At 39.8% G+C, this 20,497-nt stretch overlaps 1 protein-coding gene across 6 annotated transcripts in view; it reads right to left on the minus strand.

The window, feature by feature from the left end:
• Positions 1 to 20,497, minus strand: part of BCLAF3 (BCLAF1 and THRAP3 family member 3) — a 54,201-nt gene that overhangs the window by 12,119 nt on the left and 21,585 nt on the right. For 3 of the 6 annotated variants that reach the window (XM_055122235.1, XM_055122233.1, XM_055122234.1), the window contains exons 5-10: positions 14,878 to 14,990; positions 12,268 to 12,376; positions 11,482 to 11,557; positions 9,043 to 9,158; positions 2,975 to 3,089; positions 1,428 to 1,523 (exon numbers count right to left, since the gene is read on the minus strand). In XM_055122235.1, coding sequence (XP_054978210.1) covers positions 1,428 to 1,523; positions 2,975 to 3,089; positions 9,043 to 9,158; positions 11,482 to 11,557; positions 12,268 to 12,376; positions 14,878 to 14,990 — 625 coding nt within the window. The remainder of the gene's footprint in view (positions 1 to 1,427; positions 1,524 to 2,974; positions 3,090 to 9,042; positions 9,159 to 11,481; positions 11,558 to 12,267; positions 12,377 to 14,877; positions 14,991 to 20,497) is intronic. The other 3 variants (XR_008627351.1, XM_055122236.1, XM_055122237.1) reach the window with 1 other exon arrangement.

Below are 20,497 nucleotides of genomic sequence, written 5' to 3' on the forward strand. Positions count from 1 at the left end.
ACTTCTTTGGAGGATGTAATCTCATAAAAAAGAACTGTCAACTTCTAAATAGTATCTTAGAATACAGCTTTAAATGATTAATAGAGGAAATGTTATGGCATACATTTTGAAAAAGAATTAAAAACTGATACTTTCCTTTAAGGAAAAATGGTGATAGGAAAATGACCTGTAATAATCTTAGAAAAATACTACCATCAACTACGTCTGACCAATGAGAAGAGCAGCACAGATGTCAGTACCACCTAAACATGAAAGCATATCTACACTGTGTCTAAGTTAAACAGACAGCACATTTTCTGTCTTAATTTTTTTCATTTTTGTTTGAGGGCCACACCTGGCAGTGCTCAGGGATAACTCCTGACTTGGTGTTCAGGAATTGCTCCTGGTGGGCAAGGAGAACCATATGGGATACCATGGATCAAACCTGGGTTAGCTGTGTGCAGCCTAACTGCTTGCAAGATAAGCACCTAACCTGCTGTACAATCTCTCTGGCCCCAGATAGCACATTTTCAGTTGACTATGTGTCCCGCTAGGAGACTATGTTTATAGATTCTATAACCATAGCTATTTTGAAAACCTCATTCTTAATGACTGTAGGTAGATGAACCACCAATTTAAAAATGCAATCTATGTAATGTCTACAAAGCATGCCACTTCCAGTGGGGAAAAAATCTTTCCACACCTCCAGACTCTGACTGTCAAGGAGCCAGGTATTAACAGAAGTGAATTGCTGCTAAACTTTATGGTTTCAAGATACTTTTTATTACCTTTCTGCGCATACTAACTTCCTTCTAATGAGCTAATGATTCTAATTTTACTCTGCTGAGTACACACACACACACACACACAGGCACACACACACAACACAACACACACACTATTCTTTCCGGGGAGAGGAAGTTATGACTAATCTTTATTTTACATATTTGGAAAATGAGGTATTCTGGATAATCAAATATGCTGAATAGTTAAAACAATCACAGCAGAAATAGCTGTACAAATAATCAGATCATAGCAAAATATGCTTACTAATGCGTGCTGCAGCTGAATCTTTCTCTGGTGAGCCAAAGGCAGCTGAGAGTTGTGTTTTTAGGCATACTTTGTCAACTTGTGAGTTCAGTAAAGAGCTCGAGAGGTAAATGGAGGGGAGGCTCTGGGACCTCATCTGCTTCCCCACATGCATCTGTTTTATGTATGTGCATTTCCAGGTAACTTTAAAAAGGGTTCCACTGAAGAAAATATTGGAAAAGTCCCGAGGAAACATATCATAACTAAACTGATTACAGGTAACTGTAAACATTCAGAAACACTATCTTATAGCTACCATTCAAAATATCACAAAAGCATTTCTAACTTTCTAGTGCTTAAGCACATTACACTCAAGGCATAAACTCAAAGCTGGAATTGAGAGGAAAATAACACAATACCTTGGGATGTCTCTTTGCACGTGATTTATTTTTATTCTTTTCCTTGTCTTCAAATGGTTTGTGAGCAGCAGCGTCACTCTCCTGGGCAACAACATTCTGTATGAAAAACAAATTATTAGCACAGGTTAATAACTTCCAAGTTTATCTTTCCATTTGAAAAATAAACCTGCCTTAAGTGTCTAGGACTAATAATAACAGCATATAGGTCAATAAGAGAAACATACATGTATCTTCCTCATATAAACCATGCTAGCTTGTGAGGGTTATTTAACACATGAATGTGAGAAGTATAAAAAAATAGATCTGTTCCTTCATAACACAGTGGGTGAAATTTTTTAAATGGGCCATAAATCTAACACATATTCTTGTATCCAGAAGACAAACTTGTTACTAACAGGAGTTGTTAAATAATTCTCACTTCCAAGAAAAAACAAATTCTTATCATTGTATGAAGCAGTTTTCTTCCACTGAGGTAACTGATCTGAGGAGATATCCTGCCAAAGCTAGTAAGACTAACTACAAAAACCTGAATCCTTTGATGGGAACAGAAAAAAAGGGACCCATTCTGAAGATAGTTTCTTTTCCCAGAATAAATACTGATAAAACCTTTTAACAACTCCCATTTACTATGGAGTCTGTATGTCTCACAAACCTTTCTCTTCCCCACCTTTATCTCTCATCCCAATTTTAAAAGAGTTGTGACCTTTCAAAATCCCATCCCATTACTGTCATCTTAGATTTATACTAAGTCTATAGAATTAAATGAGTGCATAGCAAACATGTAATGGGATGAGATTCTTCTGGACCTTGCAGGTGTTTTGCATGAGAAGGAATATGAATCGTTTGGGAGGTAGAAGGAAGATATGGTTACGGAGTTCTTGACTTGGCTCCCAATATCCTGACCAGTTGGTATCCAAGTCCCTATGCCTTCTCTCCCTTTGAGTGAGTATGGGCTAGACCTAGTGATTTGTTCCTGAAAAATTATGGCAGATGTGATGGGACGCCACTTCTAAGATGAAGTCACAAACAGGGTCTGACTTCACCTTTCTAGACACCACTTGTTTGCTCTGATGAAAGCCAGCCACCACCCTGTGAACTGCACCATGAAAAAGTCATTCATTAGAAACAGTAGATTTGGGGTTTTCTAAGGGTGTGAACAGGGAATGATTAAACAGGCATGAAATGAAGGTTCTTTTTAGGATCGTGAAAATGTCATAAAACTAGATTATGGTGACACTGTAAATCTTGGTATGTCTACGCAAAATCCTTAAGTTGTACACCCAAAACATAAAAATATTAAGGTGTGTAAATTATGTTAATAAAATTGTTCCCTCAAAATCTTAAGAAATCTAGAACTGCAATAAATATTAAAACCTTGGTAAAGCAGAGAGACCATTTCTTCTGTCATAACTGTCCAAACAGAATATTATGTAACACATACTTAATGAACAGTTAGAAACATGATGAAAAATTCTAGCACTCTCTGTCCATACAAACATGTGAGAATGGAATGTATAAAGATGAAAAATTTAGAACTTCAGTTTTACCACTTCAGATTTCTGAATAAATTTTCTAAAACTTGGCTTTATATAATGAGTAGCCTTTTGGGCCTCAGCATCATCTCGAGTATTCAACGTTGAAAAATTGAAATGCTGACCATTCCTAATAAAATGAGAGAAAATAAGGATCTTGGATTAGTTTACCTTAATCTAACCAATGACAAATCAAAATAATACCTGAAGTATTCAAGAATTAATATTAAAGTAGTACAGCAGTGAAAAGCAAAGACAAAACCCTATGTGATGACCTTTCACAACTAAAATTACAAATGGTAGTAATCAGGGCTTCCACACTCGTTTTTCAACAAATATTATTTGGTTAAGTTGGGAAAGGGAGAAAACCAGCGTTCCCATAACTGGGGCTCTCCATCTGGGATCCAAAGGACAGGCATCCCAGAAGCAGTCCCCTGGAAGCATCTGAAGAAGGGCAGGTGATGGCTGCTCTTGAGCCCCTGGCATTGCTGAGTCCCAGGCCAACAAATTCTTACTAGTGAAAACACCAAGGACCGAGGCCTATGCGTAACCCACGGCTGTCACTGGCAGACTGCTGGGACACGGGTGTGAAAGACACTTCTGCTCCTGCTATCACGAGGCCTGGAGGCCTCTGATTCTAGAAACTCTTGACGACAGCTGTTGGAAGTCCTCTCCTTGCCCACAGCTCTCTGCAATGCTCCTCAGATCCTGCTTGTTTGGAGGTGAACCAATTCTTCCACAGGCTCCCCACTGACACTGGGTTAAACCCATGATACTCAACATGACCCCCAGTCCCTCAGTTTCTGGCCCTTGATGCCTCATGGGCTGCGTCGATCTAATCTTCCCAATACGTACACTGAGCTTCTGGAACATGTAGCTCTGTGTAATTTCTGGCACACACCCCAGGGACACGCCCAGATGCCCATCCCCCGATGATTGGATAAAGAAACGGTGATATACATGCGCTCAATGGAATACTCCTCAGTTATTTAAAATAGATGGAATGTGGAGGGCTAGGGATGATGCTTCAGTGGTATAGTGTATGCGTTACACGTGTGAGGTCCTCGGTTCTATCCATGGCCAACATCCCTTGGCCACATAGACTGAACTTGAGATTATGCTTAGAAAAATAAGGCAGAAATTGAAAGATTAGTTTACTAGCACTAGATGGTTTCTTGCGAATGAATTAACACAACAAAAATAACTTAGAGACAGTAAAATATATGATGGTTCCTAGAGGCTGAAAGCTAAGGGCAAGAGGGATTTATGTGATAGTGGGAAAGACAGTTTTGACAGGAGTGAAGCTTGTACACATATTGAGGTGTAAAACTGTACCCCTAAAATTTACATCATAGGGGCCGGAGCAATAGCACAGCGGGAGGGCGTTGCCTTGCACACAGCCGACCCGGGTTCAATCCCCAGCATCCCATATAATCCCTCGAGCACCGCCAGGAGTCATTCCTGAGTACAGAACCAGGAGTAAGCTCTGAGCATCTCTGAGTGTGACCCAAAAAGCAAAGAAAAAAAATTACATCATAGTGTGAACCTATGACAAATAAAAAAACTTTATTTATCTTGCTTTTATAGTTGGAGGTTTTGTGATTTACAATACTGTTAATGATGGTTCCATACCCATCCAGTGTCCCCACCTCCCGTTGCCAAGTCCCCACTTCCCCTCCTAAACAACTCCCATCCCAAGCTTAGTTCTGTGGAGCAATTCTCTCCTTATGTTGCCTTTGGCCCTTTGTTGCTACCATGTTTATCCATCCTTGTCCTTCAGACCAACTTCAATCAGCATGATACTCTCTAGTTTCACCCATATCATAGCAAACTGATTTTGTTCTTTCTTAGAGCTGCATAGTATTCCACTGAATACACTTTTAATTTGAAAAAAAATTTCTGAGGTCGAGAGGGACAGCACAATGAACTGGAGCACGTGCCTGGTATCACTGGGTCCCAAGTTCAATCCCCAGCAATGCATGGTCTCCTGAATACCACCATGTGTATCCCTGATGGTCTGCAGCATTCCTGAGGAGGCCCCTCAAAAAATAGAGCACCACAGGGGCTGGAGCAATAGCACAGCGGGTAGGGCATTTGCCTTGCATGCGGCCAACCCGGGTTCGATTCCCAGCATCCCATATGGTCCCCTGAATACCGCCAGGAGAAATTCCTGAGTGCAGATCCAGGAGTAACCCCTGTGCATCGCCAGGTGTGACCCAAAATTAAAAAAAAAATAGAGCACCATATATTTTTGAGTTTACATTTTATTGTATTTTTCCAAAAGTTTCTCATTAGCATGTACGACCACTTCCATAAACAAAAGCCTTTAAAAAATCATCTTAAGTATGATGGGACTGTTCCCAGTGGAAGAGTACACGGTTTGCAAGTATGAGGTTCTGGTTTTCACTACTGGCATCACAAAAAAATTTTTTAATTAAAACGCTTCCTTTCAGGGCTTGAGTGCCTGCTTAGCATGCAGGAAGCCTGGGTCAGATCTCTGACACCCCTAAAAGCTGGCACCCCTGAAAGTACATGGTCTTAGAAGCTCTGCTGGGAGTGGCCTATGAGCACATTTTGATGAGGCCCCCAAACTGAAATTAACTAATTCCTCTTTTGAAAATATACCCGATAAAGGAGTAGTACAGAAAATAGATGGAGAAATTAAATTACTCAATAATAAAAAGACAATAGCAAAATTACAAAATGGACAGAGGATTTGAATAGCATTTTTTCAAAGACACACGAAGCACAAAAAGGATGTTCGACATCTAGTGGGATACCCTAATGCCCACTAGGACAGCTATAATCAAACAAACATACCACAATGTTCGTCTTAGCATTTTCCACAATAAACAAATAATGAAAACAAAGCAGACATCCATCAACAGAAAAATGGATGTGGTTTATCCTTATAAGGGAATATTATTCAATTATTAAAAGCAATAAATGTTTCTATTTTGTTTTCATTATTTTGGGGCCACACTCAGCTGTGCTCAGGGTTTACTCTTGGCTCTGCACTCATAATTCATTTCTGGTGAGCTCAGGGGACCATATGGGGTGCCAGGAATCAAACTGGGATACCAGGAATCGAACCTGGGTCAGCTGTGTGCAGGCTAAGTGCCTTACCTACTGTACCAGAGTTCCAAGCTCATGAATAAATCTATTTCAAGAATGTAATTCTGATACATGATATAATGTGAATTAAACCATTATATAAGTGAAATAAGCTAGACACAAAGAACAATTTTTTTTTTTGCTTTTTTTTGGGTCACACCTGGCGATACACAGGGGTTACTCCTGGCTCTGCACTCAGGAACCACCCCTGGCTGTGCTCAGGGGACCATATGGGATGCTGGGATTTGAACCCGGGCCGGCCACGTGCAAGGCAAACGCCCTACCCGCTGTGCTATCACTGCAGCTCCCCACAAAGAACAAATTTTGTATGAGTTAAACATATGAAATATCTAAAGTAGGTAAATTCTTAAATGGAGAAAGAATAGGGGCTGGAGCGATAGCACAGCGGGTAGGGCGTTTGCCTTGCACGCAGCCGACCCGGGTTCGAATCCCAGCATCCCATATGGTCCCCTGAGCACTGCCAGGAGTAATTCCTGAGTGTAGAACCAGGAGAAACCCCTGTGCATCGCCGGGTGTGACCCAAAAAGCAAAAAAAAAAAAAAAATGGAGAAAGAATAGATTTTTAGGGGCCGAGAGCAGGGAAATAATTGGGAGTTATAATTTGTTGATATAGATGTCTGTCTGAGAGGACATAAAGATCTTGGAAACAGTGGTAACACTTGTACAACACTGTGAATATACCTAATGTCAATGAACTGTACACTTAAAATGGCAAGATCCATTATAACTATTATACCATAATTTTTTGTTTGGGGGCCATGAGCAATGTTCTGGGGACCATGTGGTGCTGGGGATCAAATTAAGGTTTCCGGCATGCAAAACCCTTTGAGCTATCTCTTTGCTCCTGCAACCAATTTAACCCTTAGACACTTGACTTTTAACTAGGCACATGAACTCCCAAGTCAGAGAAACTCTTTATCCCTGCACTAGTCCCTGAGATAAGATTCTGACCACCACCATTGAAGCAATCATGTGTAATTTCCGGGAAGTCTCTCGAGGAAAGATGAAAAGGTGGACCCCACATTCCATCTTGAATCAAGAGAAAGACACAATACGGAGAGGACATCAGAGCAGTCGACTAAGAATCCCTGACAGGTCTGCCTTTTCATGCTAGACATGACTCTACTCTTTTTTTTTTTAAATTTGAGGAGCAAATGTATGTTTTCTTCTAACTTTTACACTGCATTCTTTATCCAGAAACCAGAGTGCCCCATTTTAGCACACTGTAGGGGTGCTAAAGAAGAGGCATGCTGTTCTAGGGATCAAACCCAGGGCCTCCCAGATGCAAAACATGTACTTTCTCATTTCTTTTCAGTGAAGCAAGACTTTTTACTGAACAAAATTTCCTTAGAAAGGGATGAATTTTTGTTCTTATTCTAACAAGAAAATTAAATTAGGATATAGGGAATGACAAGTGTTTCTGGACTACTGGTATTATTATTTTAATTTTCCCTTGCCTGGCACCCCAACCCCTGGGGCAGCCATGACCCCAGTGCTGCACTGGGGTAATATATTAAGCACATGAGTCCTCTGGCTTGCCTGGGCATCTCTAAAGCCACCGAGTCATCTCCCACACCCTTCCTGCTGGGATCACAGCAAGTCCCAAGGATCTTGCCAGGGTTTGAACTCATGATGTTGTACTTGTCAGGCAAGTCCTTTTTGTCATTTGCGCTACTAAGCCATCTTCTGGGCCTCATGGTATTACTATTTTAAGAGATGAACAATAACGAGTGCTGGGAAGAATATGGAGAACTGGAAGCCTCAGACACGGCTGATGGGAATATAAAATGATGTAGTTGCTGTGGCAAACTGTCCAACAGGTCATCAAAATGGTAAGCAAACCCAATGTTCACATTATTCTAAAAAGTGAAAATAGGGGCAGGAGTGGTGGTAAGATGGGTAAGTGACCTGCCTTGCAGGCAGTCACCCCGGGTTCTATCCCGGCAACAACGCTTGGTCCCCTGAGCCACACCAAGAGTGATCCCTGAGCACAGAATCAGGAATAAGCCCTGAGCACCACCAGAGATGGCCCAAAAACCAAAGAAAACAAATCTACCCAAATATCTTAGTATGCTGACACTAAGGACTGTGGAAAGAGGACTGGCATTAGCCAGGCCAGCTTATCCATGTATGCCCATTTTCTGGAGATCCAAACATCAGAAGTCTCTTAGACAGAGTAGAAATCTCGCCTCACTCATGATAACCCATAATCATATGAGATCCCAGAGCCTCAGAACTAAAAAGAGAGGGTGAATCCAGATTAAACCTCCCTTCCCCCTGAAAAGAGGACAGGTGAAAAAGAAGAACAATGATATCTATTTGTATGCATGGCGTTAGTACTTCACGTGTGTCAGCTCATTTGTTATTTCTCATCTTTACAGACATAAGTAGGTGAGTCTTGTTTTACAAATAAAAAAGCTCCAGAGACTAATGGAAGGGTTGTCAAGATCGATCAGCTGATAAACTGTCAGAAGCAGGATTCAAATTCGGGTCTCCTTTGCATTTCCTACTACACCTGTTTCTGTCTCTTGGAAGATTACCAAAGAATTCTTGACAAGGAAAAGGAAAGAGAACCTCTACTAACCTCAGGAGATTTTGTACTATTCAAAGAATACTAGGATCTACCAGATTTTTATTTACCTTGCGCCAAATTTAGTTCATAAACTTGCAGGTCCTGATTCTTGCTAATATTCAAAACACTTTTACATTCCTCTCTAGAATTGCAATAGCCTCAAATACACACCTATCCCAAAACTGATTTTAAATCACATATCACACAATGATCATTGAGTAACTGTGAAACCTTTAAAAAGAAGTAACTTAAACACATAAAATGGCTTTGAAGACTCAAACCCCCACACTAAAATAAAAATTGTAACAAAAAAAATTAGAAATAGGCTGAAACCAAAATCTCCCTGATAACAGTATGGTTCTCATTCACCGATTACCTGTCTGCAGCATTATTTATGCAAAATATGTGACCATCCTCATTCTGTAAGCGTTCTTTCCTCCTTCGTTCAATGTCATGTCGTAGGTCATTTGCATCGATTATTTTGACCACAGGCTGGAGAATTTTGATGGAAGACAAATCATTCCCATTACTTTTATTGCACAAAGATAACTACAAGAACTTTCAGTAAACTTCCTAAGCAAGGCATCTTACACTCATCCTCTTAATGGTAAAATGTAAACCAAAAAAAAAAAATTTTGAGCCCTAACTAATGATAGTCAAAAACTTCCTAACATTGAATCAACATCCCCACTTCTGGAACTTCATCTCAAAGAACAAGTTATCTTGTCTTTGTAAGAAAAGTAAGTTCTAAGTGATATCTTTTAAAATAACTGAAAAGTAATCTAAAGAGGGGGCAGTGTGAGGGGGCAGTGTGATAGTATAGCGGGTAGAGTACTTGCCTTACATGCAGCCGACCAGGTTCAATCCCCCATACTCCATATAGTCCCCTGAGCACTGCCAGGAGTGATCATGAGTGCAAAGCCAAGAGTAAGCCCTGAGCACTGTCATGTGTAGCCCCACAAAAAACAAAAAAAATCTCAGAAGAGAAAATGAATTCATGATAATTTAAGTCAAAGAGAAAATGTGTAAGCATTTAAATTAAGGTGACCAACTTTATGGAAGTCAGCAAGGAAAACCACTATTGAAAAATGTTAATATTTAAAAACCTTAATCATAAAGGAGACATAGCATTTTACATAAAAGGTATATTATTTGATTGAAGAAAAAATAAAAAATAAGGCCCTCTAAAGAGGTACAGTGGGATAAGGCACTTGCTTTCCATGTGGTGATCCCAGGCAACCCAAATGGTCCCCCAAGCACTGCCAGGAGCAATCCCTGAGCAGAGTCAGGAGTAAGCCCTGAACACTGCCAGGAGAGGCAGTGGAGAAAAAAGTATCTCAAACTGCATATATAATGATAGAAACTATGTTAAAATACCATATGTAAGATTAAAAAAAATGATCGAATATTTTGCATAAAATGGTTCAATTCAGGGCTGGAAATAGTAGTACAGTGGGTAGAATGCTTCCCAAAACCCCATATGGTCCCCTGAGCCTGTCATGAATAATCCCTAAGCAGTGAGCCAGGAGTAAACCCCAAGCACCACCAGGTGTGGCAAAAGAAAAAGGTTCAATTCAAGATTGTTCTTTGAAAATTATCAAATTTCCTAAGCTGATTATACTACTTTGATAAATAAAAATATATACATAAAATTTCTTTTAAAAGTTCTAAAATGCATTTAATAAACCCATCTCTAAGTTTAAAAAAATATGACCATTAACAAGCAAAAATACTGATGCAATTTATAAAAAATGTTTCTAAAATTTCTCCGCTAACCAAAATTTTTACCCTCTGAATAAATCAGCAGTTCTTTTAGATCTTGATACACTTCTAAAACAAGAGCCAGTTTTCTTCCTACCTGGCTGGTTATGACAGTTTTTCTAATTAGCAAAGAAATGTTGGGGTCAGGATGGGAAGATGTTAGCTGGGAACCACTATACAACACAGAAAAATTAAAAACTTCAGTATTTGAGGGCCTGGAGAGAGAGTGCGCAGAGTGTGGGGTGTTGGCCCGCAAGCGGCTCACCTAGGTTCGATTTCCAGCACGCTATATGGTCCCTCAAACCCAACAGGAGTGATCCTTGAGTGCAGAGCCAGGAGTAAGCCCCACATCATGGGGTGTGGCCCCAAAACAATCCCCCCAAAACCCAGCATTTTCCCATTATTTTGCTAGTTTATATTCTTAGAATCTCTCACATATTCTACAGCAAAGAGAAGGGCAAAAAATAAAATTCAGCTCCTCTGCATTCATTCCACAAACATTAAAAAAAAATACACCCTACATGGCTGCTTTGGAAGAAACAAGGAAAAATGAATATACTATGCACAAGGTTTACAATGTAATGTTTAGAATGAATACTGAGTACTGTAAATTTGGATCAATTTTACAACTGATATAGTTCCAAAGCTATCAACCTCAAGGATTTGTCTCTCTTAGGGCATAGTTCTGTCTTTGGTCAGCATTCTCTCTGCAACCTTGCTGATAATTCTAATCATTTGAAGAGCTTCATAACTCAGATTCCTGGATCTTGATACTTTGTTCTGACTTTTTAACTCCCAATCACCAGCTCCTTTTCCCATTAGTCTATCAACAATAAGATAATCTCTCATCAAAAATAATATGCACTTGGGGCCGGAGCGATAGCACAGTGGGTAGGGCGTTTGCCTTGTACGCGGCCGACCCGGGTTCGATCCCCGGCATCCCATATGGTCCCCCAAGCACCGCCAGGAGTAATTCCTGAGTGCAAAGCCAGGAGTAACCCCTCAGCATCGCTGGGTGTGACCCAAAAAGCAAAAAAAAATAATATGCACTTACCTCCTCTGATTCATATAGCACACTTTGTTTGTTTGTTTGCTTACTCTGAAGGTCAGTCAGAGACATATCTATACTCCTAAAATAATAAAGGCATGTTATATTTAAATAACTATGCTATGCACACTGATACCGTAATCCCATTATTATGAGTGGAATTAGAAATAAAGATCGTAGGTCTTGAAAGAAGCGAACGAAACCTGCTACCAGTTGGTTTCATCATCTATATGGCAGTTTCCACAAACACATCTGCAGTGAAACACCACCACAGTGATGGTGATGCCTTTGTGGTTCTCAAATCACTAGTCTGTGTAACCTGAAACTTTTCTCTGGTGATCTACTTCATTCTAACATGGCTTCAACTCATCTCACAAGACAGGGCGCACCAGCTGTTTGGGTAGGTGCCAGTAGAAGACGACATGTGTTTTCATCCGGCTGCCCTCAGAACAGCCATTTCTGACCAGCAACCCATGATTTCAGTGGCTGGACAACTGTTTTTCATTCTTCCATGGACAACTTCAGAAGGCAATTACTACAGACATAGCAGAATCAAAGTTATGCAAGTAAACAACTTCAAAATCCTATACATTTCAACAATGCTAAGACATGACTTTACCAATAATCAATTTCATCAAAGCAAAGCACACTGGTTCACTACCTATGGTAACAAAATACAATGCTGGACTCTACAGCAAGCCCCAGTGAGCGAGTCTACAGGCAGCACCTTCCCATATCTGTTCTGAGGTTTCTTCCCAGGAGTTAAACAGGCATACAATAATTAAACAGTACCTGTGAACTTCTGGATCTGAGCTCCTATTAGCTGCGTTTGTGTCTCGTCTGGCTGGTCTTTTTGAGAATCGCTCGTGCAAACTAATGCCAGGTGATGGAAAATAATTTTCTGAAGAGGGAAAAATAGTTTTTAATCTCAGTTTAAATCTGATTCCACTTAAAAGATTATATATATGGATAGGAAGAAGGAACTACTAAAAACATTCAACCTGTTTTTTCTTGAAAATATGAGACCCTCAACTTATTCCATAGACTAATTTGTTGTATTCACATGCTTTCCCAAGCCAAAGCAGTGGTAAAACAGAAAACGAGCAGAAAAACAAAATAAAACAAAAAAAAAATAACCACCTGCTTCATGAATTAAAAAATTATGTTCCTGGGGTGCACGAGCCAGGAGTGACCCCTGTGCATTGCCGGGTGTGACCCAAAAAGGAAAAAAAAAATTATGTCCCTACTTGACATGCCTGATTTGTCAGGGGAAAAGATAATGCCTCTAAGTAAAGACCTTTCTTCTCCAAGGCCAAGCCTTACTTACTATGTCTAGGATATAACAATGGTATAAAGCTCTGTACTTCATCTAAAGCAAAAAATTTAACTCCAAAACAGCCCTGCAACATCAAGAAGAATTCTGAACAAAATGTTAAATGTCATGTTTACATATCATGAACAGTCTCTAAATGCTATTTTTATCAAAATTATTTGAGGCATATGAAGACATTCTTAAATCGGCTGTGTTTTAACAGAATTGAGCGAATGTAATACTTCTGACCCCATCAGAATGCCACTTAAGCGATCCTTTCCCCTAACTTAATGTTCCCATTTGGAGTTTTCTGCAATATCAGATCCTTCCTGCCAAGAATCACACTATCTTTGGGTAAGAGATAAAAGTGAACTGTTTCAGAAAAAGTGCATGCTTTAAAGATATGTCTTAGTTTGTAGGATGCAAAGAAAATTATTTTGGAAATATGCTTTATGAAGGTTTAAAAAATAAATGCAATTATTTAGTAATGCCTTAGTTACGCAATTGCCTTAGTTACACAGCATCAATGAGGAAAATTCTTCTATGTGACTGAGTTTTGCAACTAATGGAAATTGGTCAGAAAAAAAAACAAAGAAATTTGATCCAAATTTGTAAAATATTTATTAACAAATATTGGTTATTATCCTTGATGTCATAAAATAATACAAATCAACAGAAATGTTTTACTGATCACTTATCATTACCCTTATGACACCAAGTCCAGTCCTGTCAAGTCCTCCGGAAGCTTGAAGAATATTATCACAGCCCAAGCCAGGTTGTTTCATTCGGGGCTCTCCGGAGGGGGCGGCTGAGGCCCCTCTCCGCGCCAAGGGACCCAGCCCTGGCAGTCAAAAACCTCCAGAACTCAACTGCTGCCATGTCCACGGCTGCTCTCCACTGGAGCTGAACCTCGCTGACAAGTAAACCTAACCCTGAACCATGTGGCCACAAATTCCAAGAGTAGAGCGCCACATTTGATGGGGTTCAAAGTAGAAGGCAACCAATCTTAGAGGGAAATATATATATATTTATCAACATTATTTGAGGCCGTGTTGATAAAATTTATCAACATTATTTGAACCCCTTCTACATCATATATATTTTTGCTTTTTGGGTCACACCCGGCGATGCACAGGGGTTACTCCTGGCTCTGCACTCAGGAATCACTCCTGGCAGTGCTCAGGGGAACATATGGGATGCTGGGAATCGAACCTGGGTCGGCAGCGTGCAAGGCAAACGCCCTACCCGCTGTGCTATCGCTCCAGCCCCCGGGAAATATATTTTTACAGATATATATACACATTTGTATATAAGCATACAAGGCTCAAACTTTAACAACTCATTAGTAATATGTTATAGAAGGGCTTAATGGTCCCTGGGTGAAATACAACAATCTTCACACACTCTCCTCTAAGAAAAGTTTTTTGGAGCATTTTCAGCAGTTTATTCCTAAGAAACAATATAAAACAAATTATTTAGGTCCTGCTTTGGGGCAGGGGCTCGGGCTCAGGACAGAAACATCCAAAATATGGTGGTGGGAAGGGTAATGGTGGTGGAACTGGGTTTTTTTGTTTTTGGTTTTTGGGTCACACCTGGCGATGCACAGGGGTTACTCCTGGCTCTGCACTCAGGAATTACTCCTGGCAGTGCTCAGGGGACCATATGGGATGCTGGGATTTGAACCCGGGTCGGCCGCGTGCAAGGCAAACGCTCTACCCGCTATGCTATCACTCCAGCCCCGGAACTGGTTTTTGAATATTAAATGTAATAAATATTGTTAACTATTTTATAAAAATAAAATTAAATTTTAAAAGATTATTAGCACAGGACCTAGTCTTCCAGATTCTTACACCAGTTAACCTCTCCCCTTTGATTTCTAATCTCCTATGAGCTGAAGTACCAGGTTATTGGAGTTACAAAGAACAACTAGATTTGAATCCATGCCCAAACTCTCTTCAAGAAATTTCCTGATAAATGATGTAATATAATGAACTATCAGTGTTTCTTACATCACTAATATTTACATACCTCATGAAAACTCAGTACATTGTATTTGTGTTATCTCTAATGTATATGTAAAGTATACTAACCTTTGACTTGATGGATCAGAGTTATGATTTCCTGCGCAAAATCTCCTGAAGATCTGTTTTCAGTATTCTCAGTTGAGTCAAGATATTCACCTGGATCAAAGTACTCATTTTGCCTGCCAACAGAACCAAATAATGTGACATATGGCTCTCTAAAATAATGTTCATATGCTTAACTAAATTTGAAACTCTATTTTGCTAAGATCATAATTGATTAAAAATAATCAAGATAGCCATAAAACTAAAAAATTGCATATCTTTTCATGTAATTAAGGCACCAAGTTGTATTGCTATAAAAAATAATAAGAAATACTGATCACAGTTTGAGTTCTCCTTTTCAAGTCAGAGATTATTAAATGTTTGCCATTTTAATGAGAGTATCTTCCAAATCTTCAATTAAACTATTTTTTACTTCAAAACACATGGCAAGGCATCAAAGACTCAATATGCAAAAAAGAGATTCTTTTCTATTCCCAAATGTCTGTACAATTATAAATCCAGCAAACTTAGACTGCGTTAAAATACTACCACTCTTGAGAAGCTAGTATCAAATGCAATAGCTTCTCTGACTTCACAGAAATTCTGTACCTCTATTAGCAATGTGAAGCTAGATTAGTATTTCACAATCAGATTCTGCCGAAAATAATTTAATCACAAAAAAAGACAATAAATTCTCATAAAATAGTTGTTAGCAATATTAGGCTAACTAAAATCAATTGCAGCATTTACCCTAAATGCATTCTTAAAGAAATGCTACCCCTTCTACATAATCTCAGCTATCTGATCATTTTATTATTATGTTTTTTTTGCTTTTTGGGTCACACCTGGCAATGCACAGGGGTTAATCCTGGCTCTGCACTCAGGAATTACCCCTGGCGGTGCTCAGGGGACCATATGGGATGCTGGGAATCGAACCCGGGTCGGCCGCGTGCAAGGCAAACATTCTACCCGCTGTGCTATCACTCTAGCCCCCTTCATTTAGTCTTTACAACAGCCCTATAGGAAAGGTACTGTGATGCTGAGCCAATGGATGTGTTAGGTGTTTTGCTTTACACATCGGAGGTTCAGAACATCCAAATGAATATAATTCTTCCAAATGTCAAAATGGAAAACTGTACCCTATGCTAATAATGTTGCTCTGACTCAAAAGTACTATTAAATTCTTTGTCAAAGGCATTTGACATGATACAGAAGAAAACACATTATTTCCTATTGATACCTCATTTTCTTGTTGGTTTGTTTTGATTTGGGGGCCACACCCTAGAGACCTTGAGGTGCTGGGCTGAAACCCGAGCATACACCCAAGCAAGTGCTCCAGTCCGCTGAGCTATTGCTCCAGACCTACACCTCATTTTGGACCACAAATGGTACTACCCAGCTCACAGTTACCTTCCTCCCAGTACTTAACTCTAAAGAGCATTTGACTCCTTCCCACAGTCAAATTCACCATCCAAAGAATATTGAGATTTAAAACTGTGGGTGTTCATTATGAGCATGTTCAGGCTTTCAAGAAAAATATGACAAAAGTGACCTTGAAAATGTTTTACATAAAAGCAATACCCTGCTGGAATACATGATGCATAACAACAAAATCCACCAGCTCCCTTTCATATTTGCTTATTTATTAAGTCACTTCAAAACCATAATCTGAAACGAATCCAGGATTATGAGGGGATTGTAGATATCAACGAAAAATCTCAACTACACATGGCAGAGCCTGGCAAGCTACCCGTGGCATATTCGGTATGCCAAAAACAGTTAACAAGCCTCAGAATGGAGACGTTACTCGTGCCCGCTCGAGCAAATCGATGAGCAAGGGAGTGACAGTGACAGTGCCTCTAACAAGATGGTTTTAATCGCTTGTTTTTTTCACTTCTCAAAGCAAAGGCCTCCATCTGACTTTGCACAGTCCTTGTTCTTCAAACTGTCAGGAGACAACTCCTTACTGTGGCAGACTCCTGATACAGTGACCATCAAGGTAAATGTCACTGCTGGGGGGTCCCTGATTCACTAGAGAAACTTTCATTAGAAGTCCCATTTCTAAAATCTTCTTTCCTCCTTATATGTTTCAAAGTTTCCTAGATGTAGCTAAGAGCTATTTAGGTACTAGAAGCTAAAATTAGGTATTAGGTACTAGAAGCTAAAATGGAGAAAATCCTTTAAAATAATAACAATGGAGGACGGGGCTGGAGCAATAGCACAGCGGGTAGGGCTTTGCCTTGCACACTGCCGACCCAGGTTCGATTCCCAGCACCCCATATGGTCCCCTGAGCACCGCCAGGGGTAATTCCTGAGTGCAGAGCCAGGAGTAACCCCTATGCATCGCCGGGTGTGACTCAAAAAGCAAAAAATTAAAATTAAAATAATAATAATAATAATAATAACAACAACAATGGAGGAGCTTTAAAATGGAGGGTTGATACCCTCCACCAAAAAAAGTTACAAATGTTCTGTTTAAATGGGTTTAGTTCTGTTTAAAGGGGTATAGAATGCTTCTTCCATAGCAGTAATAAAGCTTTTAGAAACATTTCAAGGGCTAAGAAACTTGCCTTGCACATGACCATCCCCAGCTCAATCCCCAGCACTGCATGTGGTCCCCCATACACCACCAGGCGTGATCCCTGAGCAGAGTCAGGAGTAAGCCCTGAGCACTATGAGGTGTGGCCCAAAACTCCAAAACAAAACCGTGTAAGCAGAGATATAAAAATCACCCATCCCTAGGGAAAATTATTGAATGTTTTATTGCAGTTTGGGGTTCTGCTAAGACTCCAAAACTAGCTGATACAGACACCATGTTTTTCAACTCATTAATCATCATCATCCCATTGATCACTGATTTTCTCAAGCGGTCTCAGTAACATCTCCATTCATCTTGGTCCTGAGATTTTAGAAGTCTCTCTACTCGTCCTTCCCAACAGTGCTGCATTGGAAGCTCTTTAAGGGTCAGGGGAATGAGACCCATCATTGTTACTGGTTTTGGCATATGAATATGCTGTGGGGAGTTTGCCAGGCTCTCCCATGCGGGCAGGAAACTCTCGGTAGCTTGCCAGGTTCTCTAAGAGGGAGAACTAGGCTATAAGATGTCGTGTGGCATTATTAAAATGTAAATTCTTTTTTTTTTTTTTTGCTTTTTGGGTCACACCCAGCGATGCTCAGGGGTTACTCCTGGCTTTGCACTCAGGAATTACTCCTGGCGGTGCTTGGGGGACCATATGGGATGCCGAGGATCGAACCCAGGTCGGCCGCGTGCAAGGCAAACGCCCTACCCGCTGTGCTATCGCTCCAGCCCCCTAAAATGTAAATTCTAATCTCCACTCCATTCCCAAACCTCAACCTATAGGAGTGCAATGGTATGCTTTGAAGCATACTTAATTCCTGAAATTTGAGTGTTTGTATTAGCTAGCAGTTAAAAAACATTATCCTATAGTTTCCTCACTATAGTATTTTAATAGAGAATATAAAACAGCGGCAACCTGTCCATTTAGTCTTTTAAAAACAATTATGATACTTTCTGTTATTACAAAAGACTTCCTGAGACTTTGTTCTAGATACCTGCATTTATAAATTTAATCATACAAGTTCATAGGTTTCTTTTTTGCTTAGACACATTTATCAATAATTTCATTAAAAATCTCCAACATAGTAGTAAGATGAAATAAACAATTGTTTGTGATGAATTGTAGACAATTTTAAAAAACAAAACATAGCAAACAGCTGTCGTCTAGTACCACTTCTACTACTCATTAAATTTCCCACGTTCCTTTGTTCCTGCCAGGCCCTTCCCCTGACATTCTCCTTCTCCAAATGTTGTATATAATAACAAAGAAAACAGAAAAGCCTTAATTTCCTCACATACATATTTAAAGAAAACCAACTACATGGCAAAACAATAACAAAAAACCAACAACCACCAAAACCTACCCTCTGGAGGCTTACAATACATAATGTCCATACGACACAAAGTTTTCCTTTCTCAATTTTCTTCCAACAAACAACTAATAATTTGTACGCATCCTAGAGTGCTTAAAACACGTTCCAAATTATTACCTTCTTTGTTTCCTTCTTTCTAAGAAAAGAGACTGTTGGGAGTTGAGGGAAAAGGGGGCATCTCATTGCTTTTTCTCATCGAAGTTCCCGAAGAGGCCTTATCAATTTACCCCCTTCCAGCCATCCCACAGAATGCTGGGCACTCTCTTCTGTCAGTGAATCCTGTCAATTAAACTCCTGCCCCTCTACTTATTCACTGACTGCTCAGAAACACACAGCTAAAGAGCTTCTCTATTTTCACTTTGTTAACCCATAAATACCAAATGTCTTCCTCTCCGCTCCCAGTGTCTTACACACACCAGCCTTTGAAACCTTCTCCCATGTCAAGGGCAGACAACATTCCCTGAATCACACTCCATGGAATCGAGGAAGTGACTCATCACCACCTACAGACCAAGCCACGGCATTACCACTATCAATAAGACCAGAGAATGGTATTTCTGCTAACCTTTAAATACTATAATCAATTTATTCCCTTTTAAATCTAAAAGTCAAAGTGAGGACACTGTTGCTTTTATTTAAAATCCAAGATTTTAACATTTTTGACTGACTTTTACCTGAAACAAAAATGAAAATGAAAATAAGCATGAAAGTACAGGGAATAGAGAGCCAGGAATGAGGCTGAGTGATGAAGGCACATGACTCGCATAAGTGAGGCTCTGTGTTCTATCCCCAGCACCACCTAAAAAATAAATAAAATTGATAAAGGGGGTGCATTGTTATCCAGCAAATAATTATGCTATCCAGAAAATGCAACCAAAATTTAAGATGGGCCAAACAAGAAATGGAAAGATATGTGATTATGAATATAGAGTAAAAAATTAATTGCAGATTCTAGGTAGTGGGAATACAGGTATTCACAGTACAATTCTTTCAGCTTTTGTGTTTGAACATTTCCAAAAGATATAATGTTAGGAAGAAACAGTGCTTAAGATATCTTCCTTAACACTGATGCTTACTGCTTCAGGTAAAGAACAAAGACGGTGGAGAGGGCTCAAGAGGCAAGTATTTGCCCTGCAAATGAAAAAAAAATGCTTTGAAAAAGCGAACAAGGGACAGTCTCTGAATTCCACTTCACCAAGAGATCGCTGGATACAGGAAATGTGGCAGCATCAAATTATGTATGAGGCCTTGCATTCAATCAATCCCTGACACCACAGGAATAGGCCCATGCCCTACAGGGTGTGGATCCCTCCTCCCAAAGGATAAAGAACTAGTAGGAACAAAATTACTTAAGATATATAATAGAAGATGGGGCTGGAGCAATAGCACAGTAGGTAGGGCGTTTGCCTTGCACGCGGCCGACCCGGGTTCGATTCCCAGCATCCCATATGGTCCCCTGAGCACCGCCAGGAGTAATTCCTGAGTGCATGAGCCAGGAGTAACCCCTGTGCATCGCCGGGTGTGACCCAAAAAGCAAAAAAAAAAAAAAAAAAGATATATAATAGAAGAAAGGGTACAAAACTGTTAGCGCATCACTATAGCAATTAAGTGTATATATACACAGACAAAAAACAAAGGCAACTATAATAAAATATTAGTTAACATTGTCCGAGAGTAGTAGGCTTTTGATTCT

The sequence above is a fragment of the Sorex araneus genome, chromosome X (genome assembly GCF_027595985.1).
Source record: "Sorex araneus isolate mSorAra2 chromosome X, mSorAra2.pri, whole genome shotgun sequence".
In the NCBI taxonomy this organism is placed as follows: domain Eukaryota; kingdom Metazoa; phylum Chordata; class Mammalia; order Eulipotyphla; family Soricidae; genus Sorex; species Sorex araneus.